The sequence below is a fragment of the Salvia splendens genome, chromosome 2, assembly GCF_004379255.2.
Source record: "Salvia splendens isolate huo1 chromosome 2, SspV2, whole genome shotgun sequence".
Classification (NCBI taxonomy): Eukaryota; Viridiplantae; Streptophyta; class Magnoliopsida; order Lamiales; family Lamiaceae; genus Salvia; species Salvia splendens.
In genome coordinates, this window is record NC_056033.1 from 34,956,719 (window position 1) to 34,970,638 (window position 13,920).

The window sequence follows — 13,920 nt, forward strand, 5'->3', positions numbered from 1 at the left end:
CGGTGGGCGAGAGGATCGAAACAAGAAACACAATGCGCGATACCCGAACCCACACAGAGCTATAAGAAGACCTAATCAAACACATTTGGGTGAAAATCGGCCACGAGTAGTGTTTTTTTTTAATTTTATGAATTTAATTATGTAATTTTTAATTTTTAGGATTTTAATTGTGTAATTTTTTATTTTTTTTGTAATTTGTATTAGTATTCCGGGTATTTTTAATGCATTTTAATATTGTGGAAATGTTTTTATTTAAATTGAATAATAGAATGGTGAGACCCTTGAGCATGTTCTTGCGGAAGAGCATGAATGTGGGTGTTGTGCTCTTACCTAAGAGCATGGAGTAAAAAAGTAATAAAAGTGGGTTCGGGCCCATAACCATGTTCTTTGGCAAAAGCTCGAATGGGGATGCTCTTAAAGCTCAACGCACAAATTATAACAAGTATTTAAGGGCGATTGAATTCAAATCATAGTGCTCAGTTTGCTTTGACAAATTGACCAAGAGGAAAAAAAACAATTTTGGCACGACTTGCGTTGTGTCTTTGAGATTACTACCATGCAATCAATAGTCAATCTAAACTTCTGACGACGACCATACAAAATCAACCCATGCCCATATTAGGCCATTCATAAGCCACATTTATATATATATATAGTACTCCCTCCGTGTCCCGCTTAAGATAACACATTTTTCTTTTTAGTTTGTCCCAATAAAGATGACACATTTTCTTTTCTGGAAATTTTCTCTCTCCAATTAATACACCCAACCACTTTTCTCACTCCTATTAAAATATTCATTTTTCTTTCTCTCTCTATTTTAATACTTACACACACCCCATCTCTCCAATTAAACACTTTAACCAATAACTTCTAAAATTCCGTGCCGGCCAAGAAATGTGTCATTTTAACCGAGACGGAAGGAGTACTAACCTTTTTCTCTTTATTACTGTAATCTCTCTACTTTTTTCCTTCTCTTACCTTTTTCGCTATTTATTTAACACACTCAACATTTCTTCTTAAACTCCTCGTCGGAAAGTTTCGTCTCAACAATGAGGGAACGGATGAAGTAGAAAATTAGCTCCAATACTTCAAAACCAATCTCATTTTTGGTTTTTGAATAAAAAATACCCTATTTTTAGGTTTACACTAAAAAAACAATTTTTTTTTTCATATTTTGTGAGTAAAAAGGCATAATATAAAAAATATTTTTTTAAGTTTGAGTTTAGTGTAAATGGTTAGAGTAAAATTATACTCCCTCCATCCCATAAAAATATTTGCACTTACCATTTTCATCCGTCCTACAAAAATATGTGCATTCCATTTTTTAAAAGTAAATATCAATTAATAATGTAGGTCTCACTATCCACTAACTATATTTTAACTAACGTTCTCCTCCTCCTCTCTCTTTCTTTACCAAACCATTCTACTCATCTCTCTTACTTTACCAATTTTGTCTTAATTCCCGTGACATCTCATTCTCCCATATTTTTATGGGACGAAGGAAGTATTTGATGGAATATAACATTTATACTAAAATAGGTTTGAGTTTAGTGTAAATGGTTGGAGATGCTCAATATTATTCTTTTATTAATTTTTTTTATTAAGTATACTTTAATTAAATTAGAAATGTGATTTAATTAAAATATTCGATTTATTAGTACAATTTAAATATTACTATACGTAATTAAACTCCTAAATTCTTTTAAAATTATAGTATAATTAAAAATTGTATGACTCAACAACTCTCTCCAACAAGCCTCTGCTTTTTGGTCATTTTTTCGACATTCGAATCCTCAAAGGTGTCGACGTACACTTCATAATCTAGTTCTTTTCTCTTAGCACGTAAAATCCAAGAACATCGGATTTGTCATTGAAAAGTTGGATTTCATCCAATGACTAGGTAAGGATGTCGAGAGTGTGGACGCCTTGGGTGCCGACAGACGATTTGCAGAAGCGAGAGTTCCCACCGAATGATGTAGTGGACCAACCATACAAAGAAGAAGGTATTTATAGGTAATAATAGAAGAGTATAATATTTTTTTGAATAAATTTTTTTGAATTTTTTAAAAATAAAATATAATAAAAATAAAAGATGCAACGCTGCTCACTCGCATGCCCACAACTAGGCTGCACGATAACATGCGATTGAACGAGGAGAGGGGGCGCTCAACGTGACACCCTCCTTTGCTCCATCTCATGATATCTGTCCCCACCCGACCTATTGCGTGCCGTCCCTTCCCCTCCTATGGAAGATAAGACCATCTTCAATTATACATTAAAACCTAAAATAAGATAGACAATTAGCTCCAATGGTACTCCAAAATCTATATATTTTGGTGTTTGAGTAAAATAGGTAATATACCTATTTTTAGATTTGCACTAAAATAAAATCAAAAACTTTTTCAAATTTTGTGAAAAATATATATAATATATAAAATATTTTTTTAAGTTTGAATTTAGTATAAATGATTAGAGTAATATCATATTTGAGGGGACAATTTACGCCTAAAAATTTTAGGCCAAAATTATTTCCAACAGCTGTGATAATTCATAGCAGCCTTCCCTGCATAATATAACTAAAATGACGATACTATCTAAAATAATTTAATTTGTAACTGTAATTACCAACATTCCTATTTAGAACGACAGTAAATTATTAAGTGTAAGTATTAGACTTTATCCAAGGATGGAGGCCCCACTCCATCTTGGTATACTTTAGTGTTAAAACATCATATATACACTAGAACAATGATAATTTATAAACTGAGCATAATTCAATGGGGGGAAAAGGAGAATCATGACTAAAATAGTCTTAAATATTTAAAATGTCCATAAATATAGTCCGCCATTATTTTGACTCATATTGTCCTACCTTAATAATTACCCTAACTAATTTGCTTTTTATCATTGGAACCGTAACAAAATGTAAAATTTGTTCGATTTTTTGTTTTAAAATTCGAATGTTCAAATCAGAGTATTCCAAGTAAATCGAAATCCGAAATATATTTATACTCCTAATAGAATTTTCGGATCATATATTTAATGGTTGAGGACACTCTAATAGTAGAATGCTTGTGACTCGTGACTAATTTACCGGTAAAAATCATAACTGAAGGCACAAACGTCCAAATTTGACATGTATAAAGGCATATTTGTCTTACCAAAAACAAATAAATCCCATACTATAACAAATAAATATATTCATTTTTACCCTACGTTCAAACAATAAATTACAAAACGGAGTGCACAAGATTTTTTACCCAAATTGGGAACGCATACTTTTGTGTACAGCATAAATCTGACCCAAATTAATACTAGCTAGATGTATTTTCAGATCGAACCTCACCCATTATAACTCGGATATATTTTTACATTCTACCGAAGTATCCAAATACTATTAAGTTTATTCCTATAGAACTAGGGGTGCTTATTCGGCAGGTTCCGGTTAGAACCGGTTACAAAATTTTCTAAATTCAAGAACCGGAATTTAAACCGGCCGGTTCCGGCTTAGAACCGAAAAACCGGTTTGTCATCTAATTTTAATTCAAAATATTACTCGAATAAAAATTTATATAATTCTATACCCAAAAAAAATTAATAATCCAACATCTAAAAATATTAAAATTCTTGAACTTTATATCTAAATGTACGAATAAACATAAGCCAAATAGTAAAAACTAACAAAACAACAATATTCATCATCCAATTACTAAAAATTTAAACAATTAAATACCTAAACAAGTCCAACACCTAAAAATATTCACTAAGTCAATACCTAAATTATAAAATAGGATTAAACAACTTGAATAATAGTAATAGTATATTAAGTTATATTAATATGAAATTATAAAATATAATTAAAAATTTAAAATTAAATTAAAATTTAATCTAGTTTCCGGTTAGGAACCGGTCGGTACCGGTTAGAACCGGAACCGGTTATATCATAAAATTAGGAACCAGTACTGGAACCGGAACCGAATATTCCAGTTCCGGTTCCTCAATTAACCGGTCGGTTCCGGTTTCGATTCCGGTTAACCGAGAACCGGTTAAGCACCCCTATATAGAACTAAATATTATTTAACTACTATTATTCATAGTTCACATGGTTTACTTTACACTATTTAAATCCATATAATTTCAGAGACATACCCCATCTAGACATCACCAAACCGATCCGGCCCGGCTGAACCGGCCCGGAACCGTCACCGGCGGTTCTGAACCGGAACCGGAACCGTCGGCGGCGGTTCGAACCGTGACCGGAACCGGCGGTTCCGACAGGCCGGTTCAGGTTCAAGAAATTTGCGAACCGTAACCGGCGGTTCCGAACCGCCGGTTTCACCGGTTCCGACACCTTTTCAGGCTACCACCGGCCTATACGTAGCCTTTTCAGAAACCGGGTCAGAAACCGCTGGTTTTCGTCAGAAAACCGTTGACGAAACCGGCGGTTTCTGACAAAAAACCGGCGGTTCAAGGAGTAAACCGGCGGTTCCGCCGGATTTCAAAATTTTGAAATTCGAAATTTGAATTTTTTTCTTTTTTTTTTCTTTTTTTTAATCACATTTTTCCCCTATAAATACCCCCTCCTCTTCATTTTCTACTTATCACATTCTTGTGTTGATAAGAATTTCTCTCTCAATCTCAATTTCTCTATTCTCCATCCTCATTCTCTCAAGTTGTTTACGTTATTTGCGCTCATAATTTACTCACGTTGTTCTTGTTCACGTTATCATATTCACATAAACACTACTCTCTATTCTCTACTTCCAATTTCCATAATATCATGTCTTCATCTCGTCGTGGTGGTGATCGGGGCAACGGTAAAATTGCAAATTACAACGGTAAAATTGCAAATTACAACTTAAAAATTACAAATTACAACTTAAAATTTACAAATTACAACTTAAAATTACAAATTACAACTTCAAAATTGCAAATTACAACTTATTACTTAACATTACAAATTACAACTTTAAAATTACAAATTACAACAATTACAAATCGAAAAATTTAAATACAAGTTACTTACAACAATTACAAGTTACAACAATTATAAATCGAAAATTTTTAATATAAGTTACAACAATTACAAGTTACAACAATTACAAATTTACAACTTACAAGTGTTGACAAAAAAAGACTTAGAAGATCATTAAAAGATATTCCTCATTTGATAAGTATCTTATTGGTGAAAAAGTGAGTAATGGGTATCTTTGGGGCAGATGGTACTGGAACACAAATTTATATATGGAATCTGGATGAATGGGGATCAGATTATAGTTTAAAATGGGAAGCTGGGTTCACTGGCGGGAGTTCGTTTCATCTGGCCATCAGGGTGGTATATTCACCCGAGTCTGACAATGAAACGAACTCCCGCCAATGAACCCAGCTTCCCATTTTAAACTATAATCTGATCCTCATTCATCCAGATTCCATATATAAATTTGTGTTCCAGTACCATCTGCCCCAAAGATATCCATTACCCACTTTTTCACCAATAAGATACTTATCAAATGAGGAATATCTTTTAATGATCTTCTAAGTCTTTTTTGCCAACACTTGTAAGTTGTAAATTTGTAATTGTTGTAACTTGTAATTGTTGTAACTTATATTTAAATTTTTCGATTTGTAATTGTTGTAACTTGTAATTGTTGTAAGTAACTTGTAATTGTTGTAATTTGTAATTTTAAAGTTGTAATTTGTAATGTTAAGTAATAAGTTGTAATTTGCAATTTTGAAGTTGTAATTTGTAATATTAAGTTGTAATTTGTAAATTTTAAGTTGTAATTTGTAATTTTAAAGTTGTAATTTGCAATTTTACCATTGTAATTTGTAATTTTGAAGTTGTAATTTGTATCAATAAAATTGTATTTGTAATTTGTATCTCTAAAATTGCTTTATTCTAATTTTATTTATGCAAATATATTTACATTTTTTACTTGAATTACATATTTATAATGAAAAAAAAATCAAAACGAACCGCCGAACCGGCCCAGAACCGGCCAATCACAGGCGGTTCCACGGTTCACTTGAACCGGCGGTTCTGGTTCGTGAACCGGAACCGCCGCACCTTGGCCGGGCCGGTTCAGGTTCATCAATTATTGAACCGGAACCGGCGGTTCCGAACCGTGAACCGCCGGTTCCGGAACCGTGGTGACGTCTAACCCCATCCGTTCTAAAAACATAGTAATATATTAATTTTATCATTTTGGATCATTCCCTAAAACTAGACCAAGTTTAAATATGAAAATGTTTTAATCAATTACATACCACAAATAATATGGATCTCATAATCCATTAACATTCTTTGCACAACTTTTTTTCTTACTCTATTTTTACTCATTTATCTTACTTTACTAATTATACATTAGAATTTGATTATTTTTTAATAATTTGATTATTTTTTAGTGACGGAAAGAGTAGGGAGAGAGTATCAAACAGCATGTTATAATTATAATAGCAGTAACCAAAAAATAGCCAAGCCCAACGTTTAAAGTTTAGAACCGTGGATACGTGGGTTTATTAGAATAAACCAGTGGCAGTTTAGTAATACTGTTCCAATCTGAGGATGGTTACGAAATATCTCTCCAGAAACAGCTAACAATATGAGCAGCTAGCAAGAGAGCCAATTTATTTCACTCGTTACAATACCCGCCGTTCTCTCTCTTAATCTTTACAGGAATCCTGCATTTTTTGAGAGAGAAAGCGCGGTTAGGAGATCTGAATCCACAATTCTTGACTCTCCTCAGTTTCTGGCTCACCCGGAAGCTTCGTTTCCGTTTCTTCGGTAATCTTAGTTTTATGTAGTAGTATGTGATTTGTGCTTCTTTTTGAGCGTTAGTTAAATTCTATAGCTTAAATTGGAGCTAGATCGAGTGTGTTTGTTCTAGTCTTGCTGCGTCTTGTTTATTTGCTTTCAGAATTTGTATTCCTGGTGTTGCGACGTTGGAATCAAGATTTTTGGGGCTATTGGGTGTTGGCAAGTTCTTATTTTGTGTTGAAGAATTGAATTTGTTGTTGACGTAGATGAAACTTCAGCTTCATAGTCGGGATCTTTTAGGTGCTGGGAACTGTGATGGTTTATTTGTATTTTCTGTGCACTATGGTGGAGAGCTCGTGCTTTGAGATTCTTCTTAGAATAAGGTTTTGGCGAAGTTTCAGATTAGTTGAATTGACTGAGTGAAAGGGCAAACGAACATAGATACAAGGAAGACTGAACAATGGAGGATTTGTCAAAATATGCACATAGTCCTGCCCATCTGGCAGTGCTTCGACATGATTATGCAGCATTGAAACGGATAGTGGAAGGGCTTCCTAATTTGGCAAAGGCGGGGGAGGTGAATAATGAGGCTGAATCCATTGCTGCTGAAAAGGATGCTGATGCTGTGTCTCTAGTGATTGACAGAAGAGATGTTCCGGGCAGGGAAACTCCTTTGCACCTCGCGGTGCGGCTGCATGACGCATTGTCAGCTGAGATGTTAATGGCAGCAGGTGCTGATTGGAGTCTGCAAAATGAGAATGGGTGGAGTGCACTCCAGGAGGCGGTTTGTACGAGAGAGGAGAACATTGCGATGATCATAGCCCGACATTACCAGCCTCTTGCCTGGGCTAAATGGTGCCGCAGGCTTCCCAGGATTGTGGCATCAACAGCTCGGATCCGTGACTTTTATATGGAAATTACCTTCCATTTTGAGAGTTCGGTGATACCATTTATTGGTAGAATTGCCCCTTCAGACACTTACCGTATATGGAAACGTGGCTCTAACCTCCGAGCAGATATGACCCTTGCAGGGTTTGATGGATTCCGTATCCAACGCTCTGATCAGACTTTTCTCTTCCTTGGAGAGGGTCATACCTCAGAAGATGGAAACATATCTTTGCCTCCTGGATCTTTGATTGTGCTGTCTCACAAGGAGAAAGAGATCACAAATGCTCTGGAAGGAGCTGGTGTTCAACCATCAGAAGCTGAGGTTGCCCATGAAGTGGCTCTGATGTCTCAAACTAATATGTATAGACCTGGAATTGATGTTACTCAGGCTGAGCTTATCCCTCATTTGAATTGGAGAAGACAAGAGAGGACCGAGATGGTTGGCTCTTGGAAAGCCAAGGTTTTTGATATGCTTCATGTACAAGTGAGCGTGAAGTCTAGGAGAGTTCCTGGTGCTATGACTGATGAGGAGCTTTTTGCAGTTAACGATGATGATAAACTGGCAAATGGTGCTGAAAATGATGAGTTTGATGATGTACTGACCGCTGAGGAGAGAAAGCAGTTAGATTCTGCACTTGGGATGGGGGATGGGTTTGTTGAGGAAGAAGGCAGTGAAGTCCAAGATTGCCATGAGAACTTTGATGCTGGTTCACTTGATAGTTTTGAATCAAATGGTACCGCCAAAGAGAAGAAAGGTTGGTTTGCTTGGAACAAGAAAAGCTCAAAGAACATTGGAGATGATCCTGATGACTCAAAAAATCTAAAAAAGTTTTCAAAGTTGGCACCTGATGATAGCAAGCAGAAGGCCAATGACAGTCGCAGATCATCGTCTGAATTTCCTAGGGAAGATATGGGGGACCTTAAGAAGTCAAAAGATAAAAGTAGCAAGAAGAAAAAGAAGAAAGGAACGACTGTTGAATCAAAGAATGAAAGTGAATATAAGAAAGGTCTGAGACCTGTTTTATGGTTGACACCAGATTTTCCCTTGCGAACCGAAGAACTCTTGCCTTTGCTTGATATATTGGCTAATAAGGTCAAAGCTGTCAGAAGACTTCGCGAGCTTTTGACTACCAAGCTGCCGCCGGGAACTTTTCCTGTTAAGGTACTAAATATTGATACATTTTCACTTTTTGATGCATTAGTTTTCTTCTTGTGGCTGTTTAATGTGCTATATTATCTGCTTTCTGTTTCCAACCAGAGGAGGCCTCATTTCCATATAGTTTCCACTTATTAAACTGAAATATCTTAACATAGACATTGCTGATCATGTTTGGACTTTATCCTTAATAATCCTTGTAATTATGTTATGAGTGTTGCTACATGCTACTGTGAATACCCGAATCCCCACTATTTGTATTTAGCAGTCAATGAATAAGTAAACTTAGGGACTGAAAAAAGTCTACAGACTCTACACTGCCATGATTGGTGCATTTGCATTTTGTTATACAAAGATTTACTTAGTATCAACTTGCAGTATCTTTTAATTTAGATAGTGCATGGATATAATTATAAATTATGTGAATATGCTCAATATGTTGGTTGTCCCTTGGATCTCCTTAATTTTGTTTATTCTTGATTGTGGCTAACAACTAATGCTTACATAAAAAAATTGGAACAATTATGGCACAGTAATGACATAAAAGAAAGCTTTAAAATAAAAAAATTACCCAAATAGAATGTCTTGTAAAGGATTTTCAATTACTAGATCAATTTTGTTAACTTTTTAAGATTATTTAGAAGATGTGGCCCTTCCGCCACACTATTACTGATTGAATACCTTGCCATGATGTGCAAACGCAGTGTGCTTGGAGCTTGTAATTTAATCATATTTGTGTATAAGTCTGTCATTTACGCTTCTTATCAAATTTTGCATGACGTGTTGTTGTCCGAGTATGATCTAAATAGAAGCAGGGGCCAGGGAGACACAATGGTTGTGATCATATATTTAGCTTGGACTTGTCATCTTTGTTTTCAAATAGTTTGGGTGCTGATGAACCAATTGCGCAGATTGCCATTCCAATTGTTCCCACCATACGCGTGCTGGTGACATTTACGAAATTCGAGGAGCTTCAGCCAATAGAGGAGTTCTCAACCCCTCTCTCCAGCCCTGCACATTTTCAAGATTCCAAGTCTAAAGAATCTGAGGGTTCAACATCATGGATTTCCTGGATGAGGGGAAGCCGTGGGGGCCAGTCGAGTGACAGTGAAGGCCGGAGCTTCCGTGATGAAGCTGATCCTTTCAACGTACCATCGGACTATGCATGGGTTGATGCGAATGAGAAGAAACGTCGGTTGAAGGCCAAGAAAGCAAAGAACAGGAAACATAAAAAGCATGCTAGCAGCAGACAACATTCAGACGGTGCACGGAGACCCAACGAGGAAGTGGTGGAGTAGTACAGATAGAGGGCGCCGTGGAGGTTAGATCTTGCTACTTGAAAACACATCCGTCCGCCTAATGTTTTTTTCAAGCGTGGTTGTAGATTGATGGCTATATCAATTTGGGGTTTGCCTCATTGTTGTACTAGAAGATTTTCATCCTCCTTCCTCTTGTTGTAATGTTGTTCACACATTGAAATTGATGCAGTTGGCGTATTTTTTTAAATTCTAGAATTGCCGTTTAAATGTATCTATAGCTAATTTTGCACGTTATTTCTGGATTGTTAACTTCATTACGCATAAATTTTTGATCATTTTTAAAAACTTACATGATGCCGGCGTTCTTGATTTTTGTTCTGTTGCTTATGTTATTTTGTACATTGAGGGGGTGTTCGGTTGACAATATTAAATCTCATGATTAAATATGTATCATGTTTGGTTCATAAGATTGAACCCTTCAACTTTATCCTAGATGGATAGTCTCATGATAATTAGTCATAGCCTCTCCCTCCAACTAAAATAATTCCACAACTTAATCCTAGATGGATAGTCTCATGATATTAGTCATGTCAACCGAACGCCACCTGAATGTATTGATTATAGTATTATTTGTGCGAAACTGCGAATGGATTTTGTGCGAAAGTATTAGAGCATCCACAATCATGGCCTAAATTCATGCTCCAACTCCCCCGCACATCATTATTTCCCTTGTTATCTGCGGTAGACTACAACTCCCGCAACTCTATGGCCCTTCCTGGACTATAAATATTAAATTGTATTATATATTAGTTGTAAAATTGAAAATGATGAACAATTATAATACGGAAAAATCATTTATTCATTACAGAAATTAAAATTACAAATCCTAAAAATTAAAGTTTGAAAATGGAGTGGAAGTGATATACTATCTACGTACACAAAAAATAGACAAAGTTGCATACGACACGAGTTTTAATGTGCAATTGGTAAGTAAGAGAGAACGAGTAAAAATGTGGTGGAAGTAGTGTTAGTCTATTGTGGGGTCCACATTTAGAATGATGTGTAAGATTAATATTGGTTTAAAACTTTCCATTTTTAGACTTAGTCTAATTTTGATGGATTGACGAAAATTGTAAAACTGGTCTATTTTTTTGTGGACGAGATTGTATATCGTTTCCGACATTCGAATCCCTAGAGATGTCGATGCAGACTTCAAAAATCTACTACTACTATTTTTTTTCTTGGCATGTACAATCCAAGAACATTAGATTTGTTGTTGAAGATTTGGATTTCATCTAACGACTTGGTAGGGATGTCGAGGGTGTGGACAACTTAGGGTATTAAAAAAATTAACAAGATAAACATTTGTTCGGTAAACTATTTTTTTAAAAACAAAAATTAAATTATTTTTATTTAAAATAAAAATAAAAGATGCAACGTGGCTCACTTGCACATCCAAGCCCTCTAGCTCAAGTGGTTGAGGAGGGTGGCAAGGATACCGCACCATCCAGGAGGTCTTGAGTTCGAATCCTGGATACCCCAACTTGGGATCAATTTCCCCTGTAATGTAACCCGAACTCCTAAATATGTATGTCCGGAGGAAAAAAAAACGTGGCTCACTTGCACGGCCCACGAGTAGGCTGCACGATGACATGAGATTGAATGAGGAGAGGGGACGCTCGACGTGACACCCTCCTTTGCTCCATCTCATGATGTCTGTCCCCTTCCTCACCTATTGCGTCCCGGCCTTAATGGATGCTCTTATTCTTGTATAAAGTAAAACTCAAATACATTAGCTCTTTATAGCAGCCTGCCGCAGTAGAATATAGCTAAAAATTATTAGCTATTTAGAACGACGGCAAATTATTAGTGCGAGTATTAGATTTTATCGCTCTCATATGATCATATCATTGATAACCAAGGGACACTGTACAGTTAACACCTCATAAATACATTGAACAATGATAAACTATTTATAAACTGACCATAATTCAATGGACAATAGGAGAATTGATGGGGTACGTACTAAACAAGCCCAATAGCAGTGACGGCCCATCAGCCCAAAGCCCAAGGAAGAGTATCAGTTCGGCATTACCAAAGAGTTCGGCCCCAGCCTACAGCTCGGTAAAAGCCAACCAATCAGTTCGGCATTACCAAAGAGTTCGGCTCCAGCCTACAGCTCGGTAAAAGCCGACCAATCAAGCTCTACTCTCAGATCGGCAAAAGCTGCTCGGCAATAGTTCAGAAGTTCGGTCTCAGTATTCGACCGAAAAGCCAACCAATCAGTTCGGCATTACCAAAGAGTTCGGCTCCAGCCTACAGCTCGGTAAAAGCCGACCAATCAAGCTCTACTCTCAGATCGGCAAAAGCTGCTCGGCAATAGTTCAGAAGTTCGGTCTCAGTATTCGACCGAACTGGGAGATAGTGGACTCATGCAGAACCTCCACGACCTCCACTACACGATCTATTTAGTGGTGTCAACTCATGCAGGATAGCGGACCAAACAAAGAGATAGTGGACCCATGCAGGATCTCATGACCTCCACGACATCCACTACTTAGTTAGTGGTGATGCAAGCCACGACCTAGTTAGTGGTGATGCAAGCCACGATCTTAGTTCAATGTATAAATAGAACTTAGATCAGAGGGTGATGCAAGCCACGATCTTAGTTCAATGTATAAATAGAACTTAGATCAGAGAGAAGAGGGCTCTCGAGACATAAAAGATCATATAGCAAGTCTGTATTTGTAAGCTGTAAACCAGATCAAGCAATACAATCTTGCCCTCCTTTCTCCCCGTGGACGTAGATTTACCTCAGTAAATCGAACCACGTAATTCTTTGTGTCGTGATCTATATTCCTTACCTGCATTTACTACCATAAAAAATTCGCCCAACCATCACTGGCGCCGTCTGTGGGAAACAGAGAACCAAATTTGTGATAAAGCGAGTTTTTGATCCTCTTCCACCAAAAAAAATGCATACCAGATCACATAACACCCATAATACCGTTCGTGATAACCCTGAGGAAGCTAGTCCAGCCCGCAGGTCTGGAAAACAGCCTCGGGAGAAATCTACTTCCAGTTCTCACGGAGAAGGAACAAGCCGCTCAAAGACTCATCGCACCGAGTCTTCCCAGCAGCCCGATTTGAACGAGGCTGTCAAATTGTTTTTGGCCGAGAAGCAGGAAGAGTTCTTAATCTTCCTGCAAAAGAGCCAAAAGCCGGAGACGAAAACGGTGGATTCTCCCTCCTCATCCAGACATGAAAGTCACTACCGCAATAGTGCTGTGTCTTCCAGGAAGAAGAATCCTCAACCCCGACATGTTCCTGTTCCTCCTCGGCACCGGAATCACAGGAGAACTCCATCTCCTCCATACCGAAGAGATGTCGGGTTCGCCATGTACGGAGCATTGAAGACTCCGTTCTCGGACGATATCACCCGAACTCCCTTGCCACAGAACTACCGAACTCCGTCGATGACTTATGACGGGTTAGTGGATCCTCATGATTTCTTGGGACGCTATCAGTATAACATGGCGAACCAGGGTCTCAATGAGGTCCATATGTGCAAGCTGTTTCCCGAGCTGCTTATCGGGAACGCAAGAAGTTGGTTCGATAGCCTCCCCCAAGGCAGCATTAGATCTTACCGAGATCTAATGGATGCTTTCCACAGGAGGTTCTTTCAGAAAGCGGAAGCCCGAATCACTTCGGCTCAGCTGCTTTCTATACGTCAAGGTCGCGACGAAAAGATCAGCGACTTTATGACGAGATTCCACCAGGAATGCCTACAAGTAGATGATCTCAATGATCTACTTGTCATTTCGGCATTCCAAAATGGAATCCTGCCCGGAGCTCTCTAC

General features: G+C 37.3%; 1 protein-coding gene across 1 annotated transcript; it reads left to right on the plus strand.

Moving 5' to 3' along the window:
* Positions 1 to 6,614: 6,614 nt before the first annotated feature.
* Positions 6,615 to 10,409, plus strand: LOC121792388 (ankyrin repeat domain-containing protein 13C-B-like). The gene is made up of 2 exons (XM_042190307.1): positions 6,615 to 8,807; positions 9,713 to 10,409. Exons 1-2 carry the CDS (start codon positions 7,218 to 7,220, stop codon positions 10,097 to 10,099), a joined length of 1,977 nt encoding a protein of 658 aa, XP_042046241.1. The 5' UTR covers positions 6,615 to 7,217; the 3' UTR covers positions 10,100 to 10,409.
* The last annotated feature ends 3,511 nt before the right edge of the window (positions 10,410 to 13,920 follow it).